We start from the raw sequence: 19,753 nt of genomic DNA on the forward strand, positions 1-19,753 counted from the left end.
GCCTTTCGAGAAGCTGCTTTGCTAATTTGGGAGCAATGGTGTACTACTAGTAGATGAGAAGGATACGAGGAACAAAGAACTTTCAAAAAGAAGCAGGAAGAGAGCAGGTCTCAAGGGCATGAGTTTCTGTTTGCTTTTTTTTTTTGTTTTTAACTGGAGAGTCTTGTCAGATATCTGCAGTACTCTGCAGAGTTTTTAGGACTGCAAATAGCACGTTGTATTGCTCTTAAAAGATAAAATACAAAACTTAGGACAGGGAGAATTAACGAGTGTAGGGGGAAAAGAGGCCTTGCAGTAGCAGGGCTAGTGTTTTGCCTTTAGCTGGTGTAATGAGCTCTATATGTGTATCTCGTGATCTATACAATCGTGAGAGAATCCGTGTGCCGATGAGCTGCTCAGAGGTCTGCTCTCACTTCCACACGTCACCCCTCCCCATCGGTGGCCACTTGTCCCACGATTGTTTAGCCAGTCTGATAAGCAAATACTTGTTAGTATTTCCACACAAGAACATTATATTTACCTTTAAGGGAAAAGCTAACAGCTGTGATGTTTCTTCTGCGCCCTGTTACAGTAGGAACTTCGTTGTTTCTGTCTATGTTTCTGTGTATCATTGAGAACAGAAACCCATGTCAGCAAACAGTGAAGAAGCCAGGTTTGATGCTGAGTGGGCACTGCGAGGCATTTCAGACTGGCAGGTGTTTGTTCTGATCTAAGACGCCATGAAGTACGTTTCCATATCCTGGGTTACGGAACTGATTGCCAGGAGGGCCTTTGTGTAGGACAGTTCTTTAAGAGTTAGGGCGATATTACAGAGCAGGTGACAGCATCCAAGCATTTGATGCCATTGCCAGAGCAGTAGTAAAGGTGATCAATGCGTTGACAGAGTGCAAATGAATTCAGAAGTGTCCCAGGAAATGTCTCTACCCTATTACCTCTGGCAATAGTTCTGGAACTATCACTCCACAACCTAAAGCAAATGTACACATCACAACCTGTATCACTGCACAAAAGGGAAATGATGACTCCTTCTCTGAATAGTACAGCATTCCTACTGTCCCCTTTTCTGTCCTGACATCTACTCTTGCAGAAATAAATTAATTTAGCTCTGTCCTACTCTTTAAAGTGAGTCGTAATAAATCACAGGCTTTGACAGTTTACCTCTCAGCTGGGGAAGGGCATAATCAATCTGAATTTAGATGGCCTAATAAACCAGTGCAATATCCTGAAATAAATATACTGTCAGATGTAAACAAAACTTATGAGGTGAATAACCTCAGCCTGAGAATCCACTAGTAAAATGGAAAAGCCTCTGCATGGTAGAGTGAAACAAAAATTAATGTCCTTCCAAGGATGATATATTTGCTTATCTGCTTTTAATAAATGCCTGGATTAGATGGAACAGATGGTTGGTGGCTTCATCTGAGACCTTGAGCTCCTGAGTAGGAAGGAAAATGTCAGCACAGTGATGCGTATAGCAGGACTGGGAAGGCTGTGGCTCTTGGTTAGCACTGTTTGGTGCTGTGTATGTTTACCTGGGAATGAATGTGGTAGCAATCAGACATTGGCCCCCTTGTCTTCTCCATGCTCCATATCTGAGCTGATCTCCCAGGGGGTGGAGATAGGCTGACTGACATGAGATTACCTTCTTGAATATCATACGGAGTAGATATATGTCAGTGGGGCAGATTGTGCAGACGACTCCCTGTCCCTTATTCCTGGAGGTCTCAAATGTGGGCAGGAATTAGGCTCAGAGCTAGAGAGGTGTGTTTTTTTGTTTGCCTTTTTTTTTTTTTTCTGGCACAGACAGCCTGTTCTTACCTTAACTGCTTTCCTTAGGTAGAGGTTCCCAAAGCCCTTTCCTCTCCATCATCCTGGTCTGGATGCATGGCTATTGTGTGACAGGGGAAGGGAGCTGGAAAAGGCTCCGGGCAGGCAATGGGCTTGGTAACATTGCTCAGAACAGTTTTCTTTCCTGTTTACTTCATTCTGCTGTGCCGTTTGCAATGCAGTAGTCAGGACTACTGGGAGAAGAGAGGAACGGTAGCGCTGATGTAATTTATGTTGAGACTATCACAGTGTGTCAGCGCTACAGACCATTTCATGCCTTGCCTTTATGGAACTGCATCTATACATGCTGTGCAGGTGAATTTAATGTTAAACACCTTAGCAACAAAGTATGCCCAAATTTAGGCTACTGGCTGTGGGATTTAGCTCAGAGACTCCAGACAGAGCTCTATATTCCAGAAGACGGCTTGTGGGCTGGATGCTCTGTACGTGACTCTTCCATTTTCAGTGACTGAGTGATTGCTTGTCTGGTTTATGTACGTTTCGTACAGTTTAGCTGTTATGTTGCTACTGCAGATAGTAGGCTGCCAGCCTGAGACTTCTGAAAATGAGTAATTATGGACTGACTCAAAGCTTGATTTTAGGTAAGCATGTTAATATGCAGCCTGATTTTTCAAAACAACAAGGACAGCAGCAGTGCCAGAGGCTCTGCATTCTTGGAAACAGGGCCCTGGCTTTATGTACTTGTTTTTCTAAAGCCTTGACCGTAAACGTATCTTTCCCCTACCCCTGTGTGCTGGATGAGGGTTACATAGCCATTCTTTAAACAGGGTATTATTCAGAGATGCCTATCAGAAGAGTGTCCGTCTGCTTTATCAGTGCTCCATTTAATCAGGACATACTTAGACTGAACAATGCTTTATTCGGATGTTTCCCGTGACTCCAGATTAGCATGATGGTATTAAATAGCAGTGACTTCTGCCTAATCAGGGCAGAATGGTAACGTGTGTGTTGCTTCCCTCCCAGGACCTGGTCTGCTCAAGCTCCGTGGAGGTAGCTCAGAAGGTGTTGGTGACTCTGAGGACCTTCCTGGAAAGAAGTGAGGATGTCCTTGTCTGTGACCTCCTCCGGAGCCGGTTCCTGCAGATTCTGCAGCAGCTATTGGTAGAGAGTAGCTCAGCTTCCTTACAAGGTGACTCCCCTCTTGGACTTGGGTCTTTTTATACAATCAACTAGCAGGGTAGATGTCTGAAGCTATGCAGTCTGGGATAAAGTATCCCTTTTGCCTCTCTCTGTGCTGGACAGCTGGCTGTGCCTGAGTGCAGATGGCTCCGAGGGCACGGAGGCGGGGAGCAGAGATCATTTGAATCATTCGTGACATAGATCCCCACACAGGATCTGTGATATCACCAGATTTCATAATTCTGTTAAATCTCTCAAACATATAGCAGGATTGTGACTGGGGGAAATCTCTGTTCTCCTTCCTAACCCTGGCTATAGAGTGGGGACTGTTACCCAGTCACAAAATGTGCTGTGCAAAGTGGCCTGTGAGGCTGAATTGAAAGGGGGAAGCAGTGCTGGGATGTCCTTGGCTCCCTTGGGATAGGGGTCCTCCACAGCTTTTGCTAGTTCTTGAGGGGGATGCTGACATTTCTAACTGCCTTGCTCTGTTTGGAAGTTGGGCTGTCCAGCAGCTGGGATGGAAGCGTGAGAGGGACAGTGGTTTTGCCCCCAGCAAAGTCAGGTAGGCTGGAGAAGAGGGGGCGTTGAAGGCAGGAGTGTGATAGAGCATGAGACAGACAAGATTATGGATAAAGAAGGCAATGTTGGCATCTGCTAGATCTGTCGTGTTTGGAATTGTGCACATCTGGAGTTGTGGTGTCCCTTTGTTGCTAATCTAGGAGTGCCAGGGTCTGGGGGGAGGCAGATTGTCCATATCCTGCTGCAGGAATCAGACCTCTTCCTCCAAACCTCTTGTGATGGAGACAGGACGCTGGGCTAGAGGGGGTTTTTGCAAGATTAGAGCCCTTCTGTTGCATCTGATATTCACAGCTCCTCTTCATACCGCATCTTGAACTCATTAGCGAGGTTACTGGCAGCGTCATCCAGAGAGCCAAACACCAGATGTACCCTGGAGACAAGACTTTCTTCCTAGCACACAGGCAGTTCTCTGCGAGGTCTGGGGCAAATAACTCCGGGTGGTTTCTTGCATACAGACCTGCCTGGTCCAAAGGGGCTGTAGAGATGAGAATGAGGTTAGGAGGGTGTAGGTGTGTGTCTGTGTAGAAAGGGGGAATGCTTTCTCCCCTAACTCACCCTCATTCCTAAGCTGCAGTTCTTGGCACGCTTTAAGGTAGAACAGTTTAGAGTTCACTGACAAGCTGACCTGCCAGTACCCTTCTTACAGCTAACAGGAACCTGCCCATTTTGCTGAGCCTGCTATTCCTGGTGCAGCTGCGGAGCAAGGGCATGAGGGAGCTGGACAGCACAGACTTCAAGCTGCTTCACCAAGGTGAGTCTGTGCATTCCTCGTCTTCCGGGAGGATTTGACCTTTGTTGGTTGGTTGTTCCATAAGATGATTAGGGGCTGGCTCTTCATCTTTTGAAAGAAGGTGTGCCTTGCATTACACTTACCATTGTTTTAAGATACGTTCATAGCCAGAGTGTTGGAAAGAGCCCTGGCCACCAATTTAGGCAATAAAACTGTTTTTCTGCCTCTTGCTTTTGCAGTACATTTGTTGTCTGAAAACCCCACAAGGTGGCCAAAGTGTTCTCATGGCCATGACACGATGTCAAAGTCTGTGAGTGGTACTGGCTTGGCATATGGTGGTATTGCTGATGTGTTTCCTGAATCACCCCTTGCTAACACAGTACTGAGGGGTTCAGCCCACAGAGGTGTCCTGTGAACCAACCGGCAGGGGCCAGCAGCCCAGTGAACCCAGACTTTCCCTGGAGCATGAATCCAAATTATATCGGTCCCAACAAGCTGCAGGATTTGCCCACCTGACCCCAGAGACACAGAGGAGAGGGGTATGTTTATTTACTGCCCGTACTCTGGCCTGCTCATCTGCTGATCCTCAGCTGATGACTTCTCCCTTCTTACTTGGCAATTGGAGGTTAAGGCAGGCCATGAATGAAGAATAGATACTAGAGGGGTATTCAGCTGATCCATCCTCTCGTCTCATTCCTCTCATCTCTTTCTGCTCTGCCAAATTGATTTCTACAGCAGACTTTGAAGGACTATCCCTTTCAATTTGAAATGTTCCATGTTGCAGGGCTGCCTGTGCTGCCCTTGTAAAGAAGCAGTGTCTCTCAGACACTCGTTAGTGAAGGGAACTAGGGGTGTGGAAGAAGCGTGTCATCTTTATACCAGCCCTTCTTAGCCTCTGTGACTTCAGAGCACAGCTTAGCTGCTCCCAGAAGTCACAAGCTCCTCTTTCTCTTGCTTTCTGCTCTTTTTTTTCCCCCAACACAACTCTGTCTCTGCCCCAGCACCCCCTTCATTCCCTGCTTTCCTCCCCAGGCTATGGTCGTGAGGGGAGGGCACTCTTCTCTGATGCAGTCTGGAAAACAGATTGTGGATGGACGGGTTGTAGGGAGGCACGTTGATGTGTGTTTTTGGAGAATTGCTTATTCAGAGTGTAAGCTCTTCAAAAAGATCTCCTATGACAGTTCTGCTGAGCCCTGCAGTCCTGGATTTCCCTCCCAGACTCTTGTTAAACACTGTTCCTAAACGCCTGGTGCTTACAACAAGCGTGGCACGTTTATTACTTGTGTGAGCAGTGGCTGTGAGCGTGGAGGAGCACAGCTCTCCCTGCCGTCCCCTGGTCGGGTGTCTGTCACCGTGTGAAATGGGTGCATGGCTGCTTATGGTCGACCCAGTATTAGGGTCAAACTGGTTCTGTGGAAACAGGTAGCATATCTAAGAGTCTGTAGCTCTTGGATTCATTACTGCCCAATGTATATGGCTTTTAATATACTCTCTTCTGTTGTCTTTTGTTGTTGTTATTTTCTGCCCTCCCCGTTATCATCCTTCACTGCACCATCTTGGTCTAAAGCAGACACTCTGCTTTGTCTGCACCCTGCTCTGTTTAATTTTGCTTCGGGCTGTGTTGCTCTTGTATGAATTCCTCTCCCCAGTGGCTGACTCCTTTTCTGTGCTGAGGTGCTGCGTTGTGTTGGTGTCTGTGTTACACGTGTTCTTTTGTTTCCAGTCAGTAACCTCTGCGGGAAATGCAGGCCCAGAGACACCGACCTCCTGCAGCCATCCCTGAATTTTCTGTACTGGAGCCTTCATCAGACAACACCTTGTAGTCAACAGAGAGGTGAGGCAAGATTGTGTTGATTGCTGAGTTAATCTCTGCAAGGCTGTAGCTTGGGCATGAGAGATTGTATACTAACTGTCTCAGCAGGTGAGGTGGATTTTTCCACTTTAGCATCGCAGTTAACAAACAACACTTTGTGTTTGGGCTTATTTATATATTTATTTTCAGAGCGGGGGTTTTGTTTTGGTTTTGCTGCCTTCTGATAATTCAGGAATTGGCTGCTGGGAGACAGAACCACCGTATTTTTCGTGTTCAGAAAACACAGCGGTGGGGCTTCGGTGCCTGGCTGAAATATCCTGGTATTGCCATGGTTCAAAAAATTAAACAATAACAGAGACAGCTATAAGCAACCTCCTAGCTGCGTCAGCTGAAGGCTGGTCATTTTATTAGCTGGCCGAGCGGTCGCTCATGCTGTGGGAGATGAATACGGGTGTAGCTGGACAGCCTTAGGCTGATGAGCCGTGGCAGCTGAGGCTGCCTCACTGCAGCAGGGGTGTGCTCTGCACTTCTCTTCTGCTTGTCAGGCTGGCTTAACCTGTGCCATCCCACCAACCTCTCTGATGATGTCTCTCCTACACAGCAGTGGCTGTGCTGCTCTCCAACGTGTCCTTGCTAGAGCTCCTCCAGAAGGTGTTGGAGTGCACCTGGACGAGGTCCTTTCCCTCTGAACCTGCCTACCTGTCGCCTGAGGATGCCTTGCTGTGTTCCGGATGGCTTTTGGCTGCTTCCCTCTTAATTTATCAGCATCGTTACAACGCTGAGGTTAGATCCATTCTAGCGTTCAGATCCAGGGACTGGTTTTTAAGGGCTAAACCTTAAAAAAAATATCAAATACTTCATTAGCAGGGAAAGTGGTTTGCTTTGGCCTGGAATCTGTTTGTCTTGGCTGCTTTATTGTTAGTGTCTGCACGTTATTCCTTACTGCACCTCTCCAGCAGGACTGGAAGCTAGAATGTTGCTGGAGGATGAGACACAAATCATTGCAGAGTTATAGATGGGCAGAAATCTTGAGGGGAAAAATGCATACCCAACTCTCCTGGTCCAAATTGCTTTACTCTTCCAGACAGAGCAAAATAAATTTCATGGCTTTTCTTAAGGGAAACCTGGGGGTGGGATGCACAGCTCCCGTGTCGTAAACTGCTTTTTTGGTACTAAAACAATCAGTAGTGGAACAGTCACTATCCAAACCTATCATTGGCAAATAAATGTTTAATATTAGCAAGCTTATATGAACGTGGGAAGCTGTCATTGTATTTGATGCTTTGCAGTCCAACTACAGAGCTGAGCTGGAGCTGACAGCTGCTATTAGAATGACAGGTTAGAGGGAATGGAGCACTTCCTGATGCCAACACAAGGGGAAAACATTGCCTTTTGGAGTGTCTACCCAGGCCTGTCTCCTCTCTCTTGACGTGGAGTTCAACAGCATGTCACGCGTTTTGAGCTCTGCTTCTGCAGTTACGCCCAGTAGAGTATGTTCTTTGGCGCACCTACTCGTGGATGATAAAGCCACTTCAAGCACATGTGTGCATCTGCACAGATAGGCAAAAATTGGTTTTCTAATGCTGAGGGAAGACTTATTCCAAAAGACCAAAACAGAACAAGTGTGTACCTGTTATTTTGTGGATGTGCTGCCTCTGGTTAAGTCTTACAGCATTGGACTTGCATGGACTGTCAGCTGTGAGTGCATGGGAAAACCTGCCTGCCCCTGTTCTGTTAACTGCTGTGCACAATTTTTCTTCTTAGTTTTCAAATCAGGGCTGTGTCTGAGTGGTCAGTGTTGTGCCAGTCCCAAAAGGGACTTGGTTCAAGTGGCTGATGTCGAGTTTCATCTTTTGGAAGCCACTCTCTCAGCTCATATTGATTCTTGAAGTGCAATCGTTCAGTGGTTTATAAACCTGTTATTTGGCTTCATCAGTACCTTACTGTATTGATGTGCTATGGCGTGCAATCCTGAATCCTTCTTGCACCAGAGATGTGGAAAGAAACTGCAGATACAGATGGCAAATGGAAGTGGCTCAAGGATGCTACAGTCTTTCTAATCTTCAACGTTTCTAAGCTTCAGTGTTTCTAATCTTCTGCTGAAGGGAAGGAGAGAGGATAGGAGGAAGAGTCACTTCTGCTGTTTTCTGCTGCTCAGTATTGCTAAAGCTGCACAAAGCATCCTGGAGGCCCTAGCAGGGAGCCTTTGGCCTTTGTGATTGTGAATGTGGGGTGATGCCAGGCTGTGTTCCTGAGCTTGCAGTTTTACAGAGGGCAACAGTGGCTCCGGAAAACGTGAATCACTCACATTCAGCTCAGGTGGGTGTTAACAATGAGGGCTTGACTGGCCCTCCCAGCCTTGTGCCGTAACTGTTGGTGTTCCTGCTGGTGGCTTTAGCAGAAGCCATTGGATAAACACGGGTCATGGGCGGAAGGCTACTGAGCCTTTGGCTTGCCAGTACTTAGACAAGTAACAGGTGCCACCCTGTTCCAGGAGGTACTCCTAGCGTTCCCATTGAAAGTTCCTCTCTTCAGAAAGGCAGTTTGGATGTCACAGTGATGTGACTTTCTTTTCTGGATCAGACTTCTGAAACCCTGTTGCTGTTCCCTTTTTTTCAATGGTTATCATGGGGTAATGTCTAAGGACTGAAAATACGAAAGGAAGATTTTTACCTGGTCAAACCATTTTTTCTTGTATTTCATTCTCCTCTAGGTTCACCAGACACTCACTCTAGACCTAACAGAAGTCCTGAATGCAGTCATCTTCAGGAAGAAGAAGCCAATCCTGCTGTTAGGTATTTTGTGCCTTCTGTGGGGATTTGAGTGGAAGTGGTTGCTAATACCATGTTACAGGCAGCAAGGGAGAACTGGTGACTATGGGATGGGGCGGTGCAGGTGCTGGTGGTAATCTGAAAGCTTTGGGAGTGCATTTTGTTTGCACAGGCACCAACACGCAGGGCAGGGGAGAGAAAAACACCGATACTAATGAGCGGCTCCCTGTCTAGTGAGCATCATGCAGTTCCTGAGAGCTGTCCTGCGACAGAACTTCTCCTCCTCCCTGCTGGTGATTGTCATCCAGAACACAGCCCATGGCGCTACACAACCACAGCCATCATCGCTGGAGGATGCTGCCTTGCACCCCCTTGCCATGCAGCAGGTCTGCTCACTTCTCGTCAGCCTGCAGAACCTTTTGGTGCATGTCTACTTGCAGGTATATAAAACACCGGCTTTGGGACAACACCCATAAACTAACCTGAAGAGAAATCACCCTGTTGCGGAAGGAAATGGGTCTGCCTTTTCTTCGCTTCTGCCTGCATTTTCCACCCCGTACAGACCTGTAACGAGGAGGAGGGAAAATGCTCTTGCTGCAGTTTGTGCAGCATGGTGCAGTGCGAAAGAAGGTAAATCAAGCTATGTGGTGCTTCCTGCTGCTGAACTAGACAGCTTAAATTCTATGTGCTGATGACAGTCTCTGTTACCTATCTCCTGCTCTGCAGGGACCCCACAGTCATTGGGACTGTGAGGTGGGAAAAATGTATCGAAGCCCAGCCCCTTTCGTACAGAGCTGGCGAGGTGCTTTGGGGGTAAAGTACCTGAGTTTACGTTTGCTCACACAAGTGATGTTGGGCTCCAGGGGACAGTACATCGGTTTACATTTAACACCCTTGAGCAATGTTGCGCTCCTGCCTTTATTCTTTGGAGACTGTTACTTAATTTTTTTCATCTCTGAATAAGTACTTGTGCCTTTGTCTGGCTCCTTGACATGACAGCTAATTTGCAGCGCATTGCATCCTGTAAAGGAGATGAAAGCTGTTATTTTCCTGTGCTGCATGTTCTTCAGAGCCTGCCACTTCATGAATTTTCCTTTTGCAATAGCTGTTGACTGTATTTTCTTCTTTGTTGTTCCTTCCCCCCCCCATCCTTGGGATTCCAGAAAGACTTGCTGCTTTCTCAAGCTGTGGTTGCCTGCCTGGAAACCTTACTGGAATACCTGTGTGTGAAGAACCAGGATGTTGGTAAAGTCTTCCTGCCCTTCCTTCTCCTGGGTTTCCCTCCTGCAGTGATTTTGGGCTCTTTGATCTCCATCCAATAATGCCCTGGAGCAGATGTTTAATGAGCTTATGCCCAATAAGAAAAAGTATTTGTATGCTCAAAGGTAATCTTACGTGCTTTGTGGGATGAAATCACGGTGCCTTGCTCCCCTTTAGGAGTGAGCCTTCACTTTGTCTCTGAGCACCAAGATGTTTTCCAGAAGAAAAAAAGGTCACAACCACCCCACACCCTAACGTGGTAAAAGAAAGATTTAGGGAATGAAGTAATATAGGAATAGTCTTTCACTTCCAGCCCAATTTAGCAAACCTTTGGGCCATAAAGATAGGGGGGGTAGGAAGGGAGGGAGGAAAGATATGAATATGATTTGTCTTCCACACAGAGACGTTGGCCACAGTTTGGCCCTTAGGGATAGGAAGGGAGAAGAGGGTAGTAAACAGCCTCAGGAAATGGAAGCTGGAAATTCTAGATTTCCAGGGGCAAATGCAGACCTTGCTTTCAGGAGTCCGCGTCAGACTGAATGTATACCATGCTAGCTGTATAACATAATGTGACAGCATCGTACAGTCAGGGGAAGTGTAGACCCTTCTGCTCATTGTCAGCCTACAAAGCAGAGATGTTGTCTCTGATCTTAAAACAGAAAATTAGTTTTCTGTACCCTGACCTGTTCAAATCAGTCACATAAACACTGAGAGAGAAGGGAACGGAGTGAATGAACACCAGACAAAAGGGACATTGTTGGGAGAGAGGAAGCTGTTGAATAAAAATGTAATACTGCGGATGAATGACGGCCAGTAGCTGAAGGGAGTCCGTTAAAAGGCACGTTATGGGGACCTTCCACTGATCTGGGATTATGGTAGCAAAATGTTTCAGTAACAGCTGAACCCTTCACTTTGGCTGTCTAAATTCTTGCAGCGGTGCAGAAGTTCCCAACTGTGCTAACAAGAGTCTCCCAAGTGGAATGAGGGTTTTTAGTATGATTGGCTGAAAGGAGCGAGAACATTGCAAAGGCTGTGGCTTGGACTCTGCCCGTAGAAGTTTGCTCGTTTGAGGCTTACTAAAACCCTCTCTCGGTCCAGAGATTCTTGCAGATGTGCAGAGCACACTCAGTGCACAGCACTGGTGCATTCTCATTTCCTCCAGCTAAAAGATACCCCCCCCCTTCCCAAACACTTTACATGATTTTTTGGTGTTGCTTTACCACAGAAAAGATTGTTGTAGTGGCAACAGGGAGGTTATGCAGCTGCCAGTGGAAAAGGGACCTTTCTGAAAGGGTTCAAACCTGGTGGCCAAGCTGTAACAAATTGTATCTGCTGACCTGTTGTAGTTGTCCATCCTGCCTTCTCAAACAGCAGTAAATACAAGGTAATACAACTTAACTTTAGTGAGAGATTTCACCCTGTCACACCAGTGACCTTGAGCCTTACTTCTGCTTATCTTACATGCTTTTAATTAAGAACATTTTCTCTGCTGATTGTTTGCACTGCTGCCATCAGCCTGGCTGGTCCCTGTAGTACACTCTCTGATGCAGATCCAGGCTCAGTTTGTGCAGCTTATGTTATAGGGCTTTCTTCATTCCCCAAAGAGTATTCTGCAGCTAAATAAAACCTGTGGTCAGGAAGCTTGTCCTCATATTGAAACCAGAGGGTATATTTTTAAAACCTTGGGCTAAAGATATCCCCTTGGTATTTTATGACATGCACCCCAGGAGAAGGTTTCTCTTCCTGCACAAGCACAACGTTGGACAAAATCTATTTTCTGTTTAAAAAAACTATTAAGCTTTTGTCCTCATGACTAAACTCTTGCCCAAAGAGTGACGGATTTAAAAGCAAGTAAGAACAGAGCAAAATGCCCCCTTGGTGTTTCACAGCTTGGGGTCTAGAAGAGGAAACATGGGTTCAGAACTGGAAGACTCCTTTTGCAGGCCCAGCCTGTCGCTTGGCAGATTTTGAAGCAGTCTTTGGCTTCTCCTTCTCTCCCAGCACTACACGTTGCTTCACAGCCCTGGCACCGATTCCTGCTCTTGACACTGCTCAATGGGGGCCAGAAATCCGTTCTGCAGCCAGAAATTCTCAGACTCGTGACTTTGGTGAGCAGGGGAGGGGTGGGCTGTGCTCTGTTTTGTTCTCGTATGTTGGTACAGTGCATCTGGGTTGTTTACTGGAACTTACCTCCTGCACGTATGCGATCTCAGATACTACTGTGGTTTTGTCCGTCACTATATTTGTGTCCTATAAGAATTGTACTTTCAAGCGAACTTCCCTTCCACGCTGTGCAGAAACTGACTGCTCTAACTGAGCGCATCCTGTTCTTTTGGTGTTTTTGTAGCATTGATTTAGATCACCTAGAGCCCCTGGGGAGGAGAGGGGAAGCCTACAGAGAACATGCAACTGCTGTTGCCAGTCTGGGAGCATGCTGTGGCTTGTTGGAGAGCAAAGTTCTGCTTGGCATCACAGCTTCTCTTCCAGTCTCTTCACAGCTTCTCTTCCAGTCTTTGGCCTTACAGACCTGAATTTTCAAGCCAGGGAATTACCAGTCTGTGACCCTGCTGTATGTGGGGCCTGTGAGCAAGAGAGGGAGTGTTATCCTACCCAGCAGAAATACTGAGGATAAAGTCCTCATGGCAGTAGATGAGAGGAAGGGGTTATTAATGTGAACATTCCACCCCCGAATACATGACAGGTCTCTGAATCTTTGTTATTCTTATTTCACTTTTGAAAGGTTACCTGGATTATTTCAATTTCTTCTTGACCTAAACTAAGTCTAGCTAGAGCACCACCAACATGGATATTTGCGCTGGTTCTGTTAGAAGTGGTATAAAAATCAGGCGTATGGTTAGGGTGCTGCAACATCCCTTTGCATGGAAGAGGTGATTTCCAGGTGATGCGTCATTGTTGGAGTGTATGGGTTGCTCTCTAATGCCTCTCTCGTTTCCTTTGTTCAAGTTTGTAAGGTACCAGAGCAGCAATGTTATTTCTCAAAAAGAAATTAGCCTGATTCTTCGGGAGGCAGCAAAAGCCAACTTACCAGAGCTGCCGGAGGCCACGTCTCGGGCACTTCACCTCTTCCTTCGTCAGGTAAGAAAGCAATGACTGCTTAGGAAAATATGAGAAGGGAGTTCCCTAAGGGATTGCTTCAGCCTTTGATGGGGAGCCATAAGCTTCCTTTGAGGAGGTGATAGTAAGATGATGAGGAATCCTGCAGCTGCTAGCTTGGCCTGCTGCCTTGAGGGATGAGTAGTGAAGTGGGGAAGTGAGCGATGCCAGCAGCTGCCTAAACTGTGTCATCTGTGTTGTCGTGGGCCACTTGATCAAAGTTTGAAGTTTGAAGGTCTCATTGCTCTGTTGGGAGGGAGGGAGCGATGAAAGAACAAGGACAATAGTTTGCTGTTGGTCTGGAAATCATTCCTTCTTCTGACTGCGCAGATTCAGAGCAGTCATTGTCAGATGGAGGCAGCGGAGGCAGGGACCATTCAGACCTTGCTGGGGCACCTTTCGGGACAGAGGAGCACCTGTGCAAAACATCAGGACATCGTGTATCCTTTTGCTGGGCAGAAGCCTTTGACAAGAGATGTGAGGGTGGTAGATGTAATAGAGGTAGAAAGGGCACTTAATCTGCTGTTCCTGACCATTTTTCAGCCAAAGGCAAACAAGAGTGCAAAAACTGGTGGTGGCTGCTACAGTTGGCTAATTTTGGGATGAAATACCTCATCATCCTCAAAATTGAGAAGACATTTGGGAAACAAGGAGTCATTTGGGATGAAAGACAGGTCTCTGTACAGGGATTGCGTTCATCTGCAAGGTAGAGATGATACAATGAAAGGGGAGTAGGATGGGGCAACCGTGACTTCAAAGCAGCAGCAATTCCTGTGTTGATTTCCCTGGAGGATGAGCAGCCATTTAACCTCCGTGTGCAAACTAGCACCAATTTGCCTCTAGAGTCATGGCAACCCAAAGATAACTCGTGCACTTTCAAAGTACAGCAAGTGTTCAGAAGCAGCCCAGTGGAGTTACCCCGTTGCTTTCTGCTTGGCCGTAGCAGCAGAGTCCCCTGCTGAGAACTGACTCCTCCTTTTCTCTGTGGACAGGAGGGAGGGGTCACTTCCAGGTTACTTTTGGACAAACAGGGAGCCTGATGTACGTGTCAAATTCAGTGTTTGTTTATTTCTGAAAATGTCCGCTTTTGCCTTCATATTTTCATCACGCTGCATTGCCTCAGACAGGTAGTAGACACAGAGTTGGCCCGAGCAATGGTTTCCTCCAGGGTGGGGGACTTCCTCCACCGTATCGGTGGGATGACGCTGTCATCAGCCATGGTCAGGGCGTATGGAGGGTGAGGCGACTGTTACTGCTGAGAAACGGCTTGTCTTCATGCGTAACCCCCACGTCACGCCACTGCTCTGTGGTGGGAAGCACAGGGTTGTCCCAGAGCTCGGGTTCTCCTGGTGAAGACTGTGCCAGACCCGTGAAGTTCCTCTCTGCTGTCTTGCTGGTCTGTATGGCAGTGAGGGAAGGTGGTTGTTGTTACATTGCCCAAGTGGTCTGGTTATGCTCATAGCGCTGCAGTGGTGGCTACCTCAATGGGATGGTTGTGAACACGGAAGAGAAAATCTCTGGTCAACAGCAAGCTTTGATGTCAGTTTTATCAGGAAAGAACTTTCTTTGGGCTCACCCACATGAATGTTTCTCATGTGTCGGTGGGATTTCCGTGGTTTGGGAGGGGGGTGGTTGAGTAATGAATACCTCCGGTCAGTGTGTCAAATGTGGGAACTGCGGTGTCGTACTGGAGTTTCAGCCGGGCTTTCCCTTCGGTTTCCACTCATGCCGTCAACGACAGATGTCTGGGAGGTGTGGCAGTGTCCCTCGCACACATTGGAGACTGAAACGAGAAGAGTACGCGCAATGGGGCGACGGGGGAAGAATGGAACAGGAGACCACACGTATTTCCAGTGGGAAAGAAGATGGACGAAGGAAGTCATTTCCAGCTCACTTTGGGAGAAAAAAAAAAAAAAAAAAGTTGGAAATTGTTCATAAAGCCCGGTTTCTGAAAGGGGGCCTCTCTTCGATTTCTGTGCGGGATGATGCCTAGCTGGTGCCCTGCCCTTCGCAGACGCAGACCTGCCTGGCGAAAACAACTTCGGACGCGGGCGGCACACGCTGGGGGAGCGGTGCTGGGCGGCGGGGGGCTCCGGGGGGGACGCCGAGGGCGGCAGCAGCGCCGCTCGCCCCGCAGCGAAGCGGGTCCCGCTGCCTCCCCTCCCGTCCTCCGGGGCCGGGGCCGAGCCCCCGCGGGCCGCCGCCCTCCGCCGGCCCCGCCGTGCGCGAACCGGGCCCCGGGGGCGGGGGGTAGCGGGGTCCCGGAGGGGCGACGCCGGGAGCCCGGGGTGCCCGGGGCGGGGCGGGAGCTCAGGAAGTGACACGGCGGGGCGGGGAAGCGGCGGCAGCGGGCATGGCAGCGCGGCGGGCGTGAGCGGGCGGGCGGCGAGACCGGCACCGGCACCGGCCCGCAGGTGAGGGGCGAGGGGCCGGGACCGCGTGGCGGCGGCTGCGGCTCCGGGAGGGCCGGGTTGGGGCTCACCGGAGGGCCCCGCTCGGCGGCGGGGCTTCGGCACGGCCCGGCCTGCTCCGGGCTCCCGGTACCGGGTGCCTTCCTCCTCGCGGAGCAGCCGTGCCGGGCCGCCGCCTCGCCTCGCGTGGCACCGCCCCGCTGCAGCAGCAGCCCCGGCGCCCCGGGGCCGGCTGCCCCGGCTGCCCCCCGGGGGCCTGGAGCCCTGCCGCCGCGCGGAGACCTCCCCGGGGCGCCCGGAGCCGCTGCGGCTCCCGCGGGAGAATTTATCAAGTCGTTAACGACGCCTTAACGGGAACCGCTAACCGGCACCTGGCTTTGGAGAAACACGTCTAAGTTAGGGGGCCGGGGGGCAGCCCGGTGGGCTTCCAGCCGGCTGGCCGGGCAGAGCTCGCTTTGGCACGGCTGGGCTCACGGGGGGAGCGGAGCAGCAGCTCCGCGGTGTGTGTGCCCCGTCTCGTCCCTCAGGGGGTGCGAAGACGCGAGGAGAGCTCTCGGAGCGGGGAGGAACGTCTGCGCGGGGCTATCGCGTCCCTGCGCCTAGGCAGGGCGGCCCGGAGCTGAGATCCTGCTGTTAAAACGGGGGTGAAGTAGGCAGGAGAGCTGTGAGAGGGTTTGGGTGGAGGTTAAGCTGGCGTGTGGGCCAGGAGGTGAGGCTTGGCGAGGGCGGAGAGCAAGTAAAAGTTGTTCGGGTCTCCTCACGACCTCATGGCAGGGCCCCAGCTGGTGTTAAGGTTACCTAAATTGGGGAGGATTGAGCTGATTTCAGTTCCGTGGCATGGTCGGGCTGGAGCACGTGTGTGTGGTGAGCAGGCTGAGCGGGCTCAGCTGTGGCAGAAAGCACCGAGCTGCTTCTGGCACCCCACCAGGCTGCCAGGGAGGCGGCGCAGCCCCCGGCCCTGGGGGTGTTGAAGGGACACGGGCTGGCGGCCCTGGGGCTCGCAGGGAGCCTCGCGGGACTCCTGCCCCGCACGTCTCCTCGCTCACCGTTGGGTTCGTCTGTTTGGTTCCAGGCTGCGGTGTCCGACATGGATCTCCTCGTGTTCTGCCCCTTTCTGCTGGTGCTGGTGCTGCCCCGGGGCGGCCTGGCAGACGTGGACAAGCAGAGGGTGGACTCCGGCTTGGAAATCTGTATCCTTCTCCTCAGGCCCTCGCCTCCATCATGCTCGTATCTGGCGGGGCTGGAGAGCGCTCGCACGCGCGAGGAGGCTCAGAGATGGCACAAAGGGGAACGTGGGGATGGAGGGGAGAGGAGGGAAGGGTCTTCAGGCTGTGATTACTGCTAATGAGATGAAAACGAGCTCCGAGGGCCCGGCTCGGTCTCTTAGGGGGAGATGCGGAGGGGCCAGGCTGGCACTGTGTGCCCGGGGGAGCGGGAGCGTGCTGTGGCGCTGGCAGCGTGGGGCCCTTGACTGCGCTGCAGATAAGAAGCTGTTCGAGGTGAAGCGCAAGGACCAGATGAACGCCCTGAAGAACCTGATCGAGCTCAACGACGTGAACCAGCAGTACAAAATCATCGACATCATGCTCAAGGGACTCTTCAAAGTGAGCGTGGGGCAGGGGACGCGTTTGGGCCGTGGTGGCGCTGGGGAGGGCGGGCAGGGAATGAGGTGACAGCAGGGGTCAAATAGTCGAGCGGGGAGCAGAAAGGAGGGCACGGTGGGGCACCCCCTGGGGGCTCAAGGGCTGCGGGGAGGACAGCGGGACAGGGAGGGCAGAGGGATGGGGCAGTGACCGAGGGCTCTTGCAGGTGCTGGAGGACTCGCGGGCAGTGCTCATAGCTGCGGACGTGCCCCCGGACGGGCCTTTCCCTCAGGACGAGAAGCTGAAGGACGGTAGGTCCTCCCTGCTCCTCAGCCCCCGCTGCTCTGGTGCACCTCCCTTTTCTTGTGGGATCGGTGCCGGGTAGGGATAAATCCCCCTGCGCAGACACCAGGCATCCCCTGTTCCCCCCTCTTTCTGTGGGGGACCCTACTGCTGTCTCCCTGACCCGTTTGCACTGGGGGTGCCACCCCTTCAACCCCAACCTCCCCATCTCGCCACAGACACGCTCAGGACCCTGTCCTGCCCGGGAAGGCCATGGGGGTGGGTCATCCCGCAAAGCCCCCCATACAGCTCTTGCTCTCGATCCCCTTTCCTGGGTGACACCACGTGGATGTAGGATTTCACAGCCCGCGTCACCTCTCCCTTACCCCATCTCCATCCTCAGCATCTCATGGCTGGCATCTGCTGGCAGTGTCTGGGACCAGGCCTGGCGTTTTGGGGTTTTGGGGTGCGGTGGTGTGCGGGACGGGCTGCCGACAGGGCCGGTGCCTCTCGTCCCCAGCCTACTCCCACGTGGTGGAGAACACGGCCTTCTTCGGGGATGTCGTCCTGCGCTTCCCCAAGATCGTGCACCACTACTTTGACCGCAACTCCAACTGGAACAACCTCATCCGCTGGGGCATCGGCTTCTGCAACCTGACAGGCGTCTTCGAGCGGGGGCCCCACTCCCAGCTCCTGGGGCTGGTACGGCCCCGAGCCCCCCACCGCCACTGCGGCCCCCCCCTGCTGTCCAGGGGGCTGCGGGGAGAAAGGGAGGGTGGGGGGCAGAAAGAGGAGCTGCTGGGGGGCTGCTGAGCGCACCCCGCATCTGAGCGGGTCTCACGTCTTGGGCTGGGGGACGGGGGAGGGCAGGAGCTGGTGGCAGCGGTCTCTGCTTTGCTCCGCAGATGGCTCAGGAGCTGGGCATCAGCGAGAAGTCCCCCGATTACCGCAATCCCTTCAAAGCCGACCACTCCGAGGTAAGGCGGCCGAGCCGCGTGGGTCCCCCTCGGCCCCCCACGGTCAGCGGTGACTCTGGTGGGATTTTGGTGGGTTGTGTTCTGCGGGGGGATGCGGCGGGGGATGCCGAGCTCCAACTCCACTCTCCAACAAAACAATGAGTTTTTAGTGTCTTTTGCAATGCCATAGCCTGTCCGCATCCCTTCCTTTACCGGGCAGGCAAAACACTCTCTGCATCCGTGTCATGTCATCCTGACACCTCCCTGGAGCCAAATTAGCCCGGTGTAGGAGCCGTGGGTGCGTTAGCAGCCCCCCGGCTGACCATGCTGCCCCTCCCCAGTTCTTCCCCAGCGCCGACACCTTCCAGAAGGCGCTGCGCGAGGAGGAGAAGCGGAGGAAGAAGGAGGAGAAGCGCAAGGAGATCCGCAAGGGCCCGCGCATCTCGCGCTCGCAGTCGGAGCTGTAAGCACCGGGCTGCACCTCCACGGGGCCGGCTTCGGGGCGGGGGCCGGGCCCTGTGCCCACAGGGCTGCTCCCACCCGTGGGGCCGTGCCGCCTCCGCCCGCGGGTGGGCCGGGGAGCCCGCCGTGCTGCTGCTTGTGAGTTTTGGGGTGGTTTTTGTGTTTTGTTTGCCCCGGTTATACCTGGCCTCTGCCCGCTCGCTACCTCTGCCCGACCCCGTGCCCCGGGGGCCGCTTTCCCGTACGGCCGGCGTTCCAGCTGCGGCTCCACGGTGGGAAGGCCGGCTCCCAGCCCAGCTGGTGCCTGGCGGGGACAGCGGGGCGCGCGGCTCCCCACCGAAACTCCCTCGGGGACCCAAAGCGGCAGCGGGACCATCGCCGGGATGGTGCTGGGGCGGGGGCCGTGCCACGCTGCCTTCAGGGAAGGGGAAACGTCCTTCGGTTCTTCGTGCAGAGCCGGCGGCGGGGACGCGCGCCGGAGCGGGGCGTGCCTCGTGTCTCCCGAATAAACCCCACTTACTGTTGTTAATTTTTTTTAACGAAGACCAGCCCGTCTCCTGGTGCTGTTTCCGTGCGAACCGGGTCCCGCTGCCCCCTGCCGCCCACCCAGCGTCCCGGCGGGGCCGGCAGGGGGCAGGAGCCAGGCCCGTGGGCGCCGCGCGTGCCCCACGCGTGTCCCTCCCGGCGCGGGGTGGCGCGCCTCGCCGCGCGCGCGGGGCCACGCCCCCTCCTCATGAATATTCAGCGGGAGGGGGGCGTGGCCTCGCATGCTAATCGCAGCTGCTGATCGGTGACGCGCCCTCACGCCACGCGCGGCCGCGCGCG

The 19,753-nt window shown here is 52.2% G+C and overlaps 2 protein-coding genes and 1 long non-coding RNA gene across 10 annotated transcripts in view; 2 read left to right on the forward strand and 1 right to left on the reverse strand.

The window, feature by feature from the left end:
* Positions 1–15,132, forward strand: part of MEI1 (meiotic double-stranded break formation protein 1) — a 36,087-nt gene extending 20,955 nt beyond the window's left edge. For 2 of the 7 annotated variants that reach the window (XM_066993629.1, XM_048078870.2), the window contains exons 21-31: positions 2,812–2,977; positions 4,193–4,297; positions 6,000–6,110; positions 6,691–6,872; positions 8,803–8,884; positions 9,095–9,300; positions 10,024–10,105; positions 12,122–12,228; positions 13,085–13,216; positions 13,565–13,674; positions 14,976–15,132. In XM_066993629.1, coding sequence (XP_066849730.1) covers positions 2,812–2,977; positions 4,193–4,297; positions 6,000–6,110; positions 6,691–6,872; positions 8,803–8,884; positions 9,095–9,300; positions 10,024–10,105; positions 12,122–12,228; positions 13,085–13,216; positions 13,565–13,674; positions 14,976–15,021 — 1,329 coding nt within the window. In that variant the 3' untranslated portion in view covers positions 15,022–15,132. Of the gene's footprint in view, positions 1–2,811; positions 2,978–4,192; positions 4,298–5,999; positions 6,111–6,690; positions 6,873–8,802; positions 8,885–9,094; positions 9,301–10,023; positions 10,106–12,121; positions 12,652–13,084; positions 13,217–13,564 lie in introns of those variants that run through there. The other 5 variants (XM_066993615.1, XM_048078868.2, XM_066993622.1 and 2 more) reach the window with 4 other exon arrangements.
* On the reverse strand, positions 6,789–15,851 carry LOC125184653 (uncharacterized). 2 transcript variants are annotated; one of them, XR_010830161.1, is made up of 3 exons: positions 15,717–15,851; positions 7,720–15,127; positions 6,789–6,924 (listed from the first exon to the last, which is right to left on the reverse strand). It is a non-coding gene; the product is annotated as an uncharacterized lncRNA (long non-coding RNA). The 2 variants fall into 2 exon arrangements; XR_010830154.1 differs by having other exon boundaries at positions 6,866–8,185; positions 9,343–15,127.
* Positions 15,852–16,723: 872 nt separating this feature from the next.
* Positions 16,724–19,476, forward strand: CCDC134 (coiled-coil domain containing 134). The gene is made up of 6 exons (XM_048078873.2): positions 16,724–16,835; positions 17,128–17,249; positions 17,455–17,539; positions 18,031–18,212; positions 18,416–18,487; positions 18,808–19,476. The coding sequence occupies exons 1-6, from the start codon at positions 16,733–16,735 to the stop codon at positions 18,931–18,933; spliced, it is 690 nt and encodes a 229-aa protein (XP_047934830.1). The 5' UTR covers positions 16,724–16,732; the 3' UTR covers positions 18,934–19,476.
* Positions 19,477–19,753: the final 277 nt, after the last annotated feature.

The sequence above is a fragment of the Anser cygnoides genome, chromosome 1, assembly GCF_040182565.1.
Source record: "Anser cygnoides isolate HZ-2024a breed goose chromosome 1, Taihu_goose_T2T_genome, whole genome shotgun sequence".
NCBI lineage: Eukaryota > Metazoa > Chordata > Aves > Anseriformes > Anatidae > Anser > Anser cygnoides.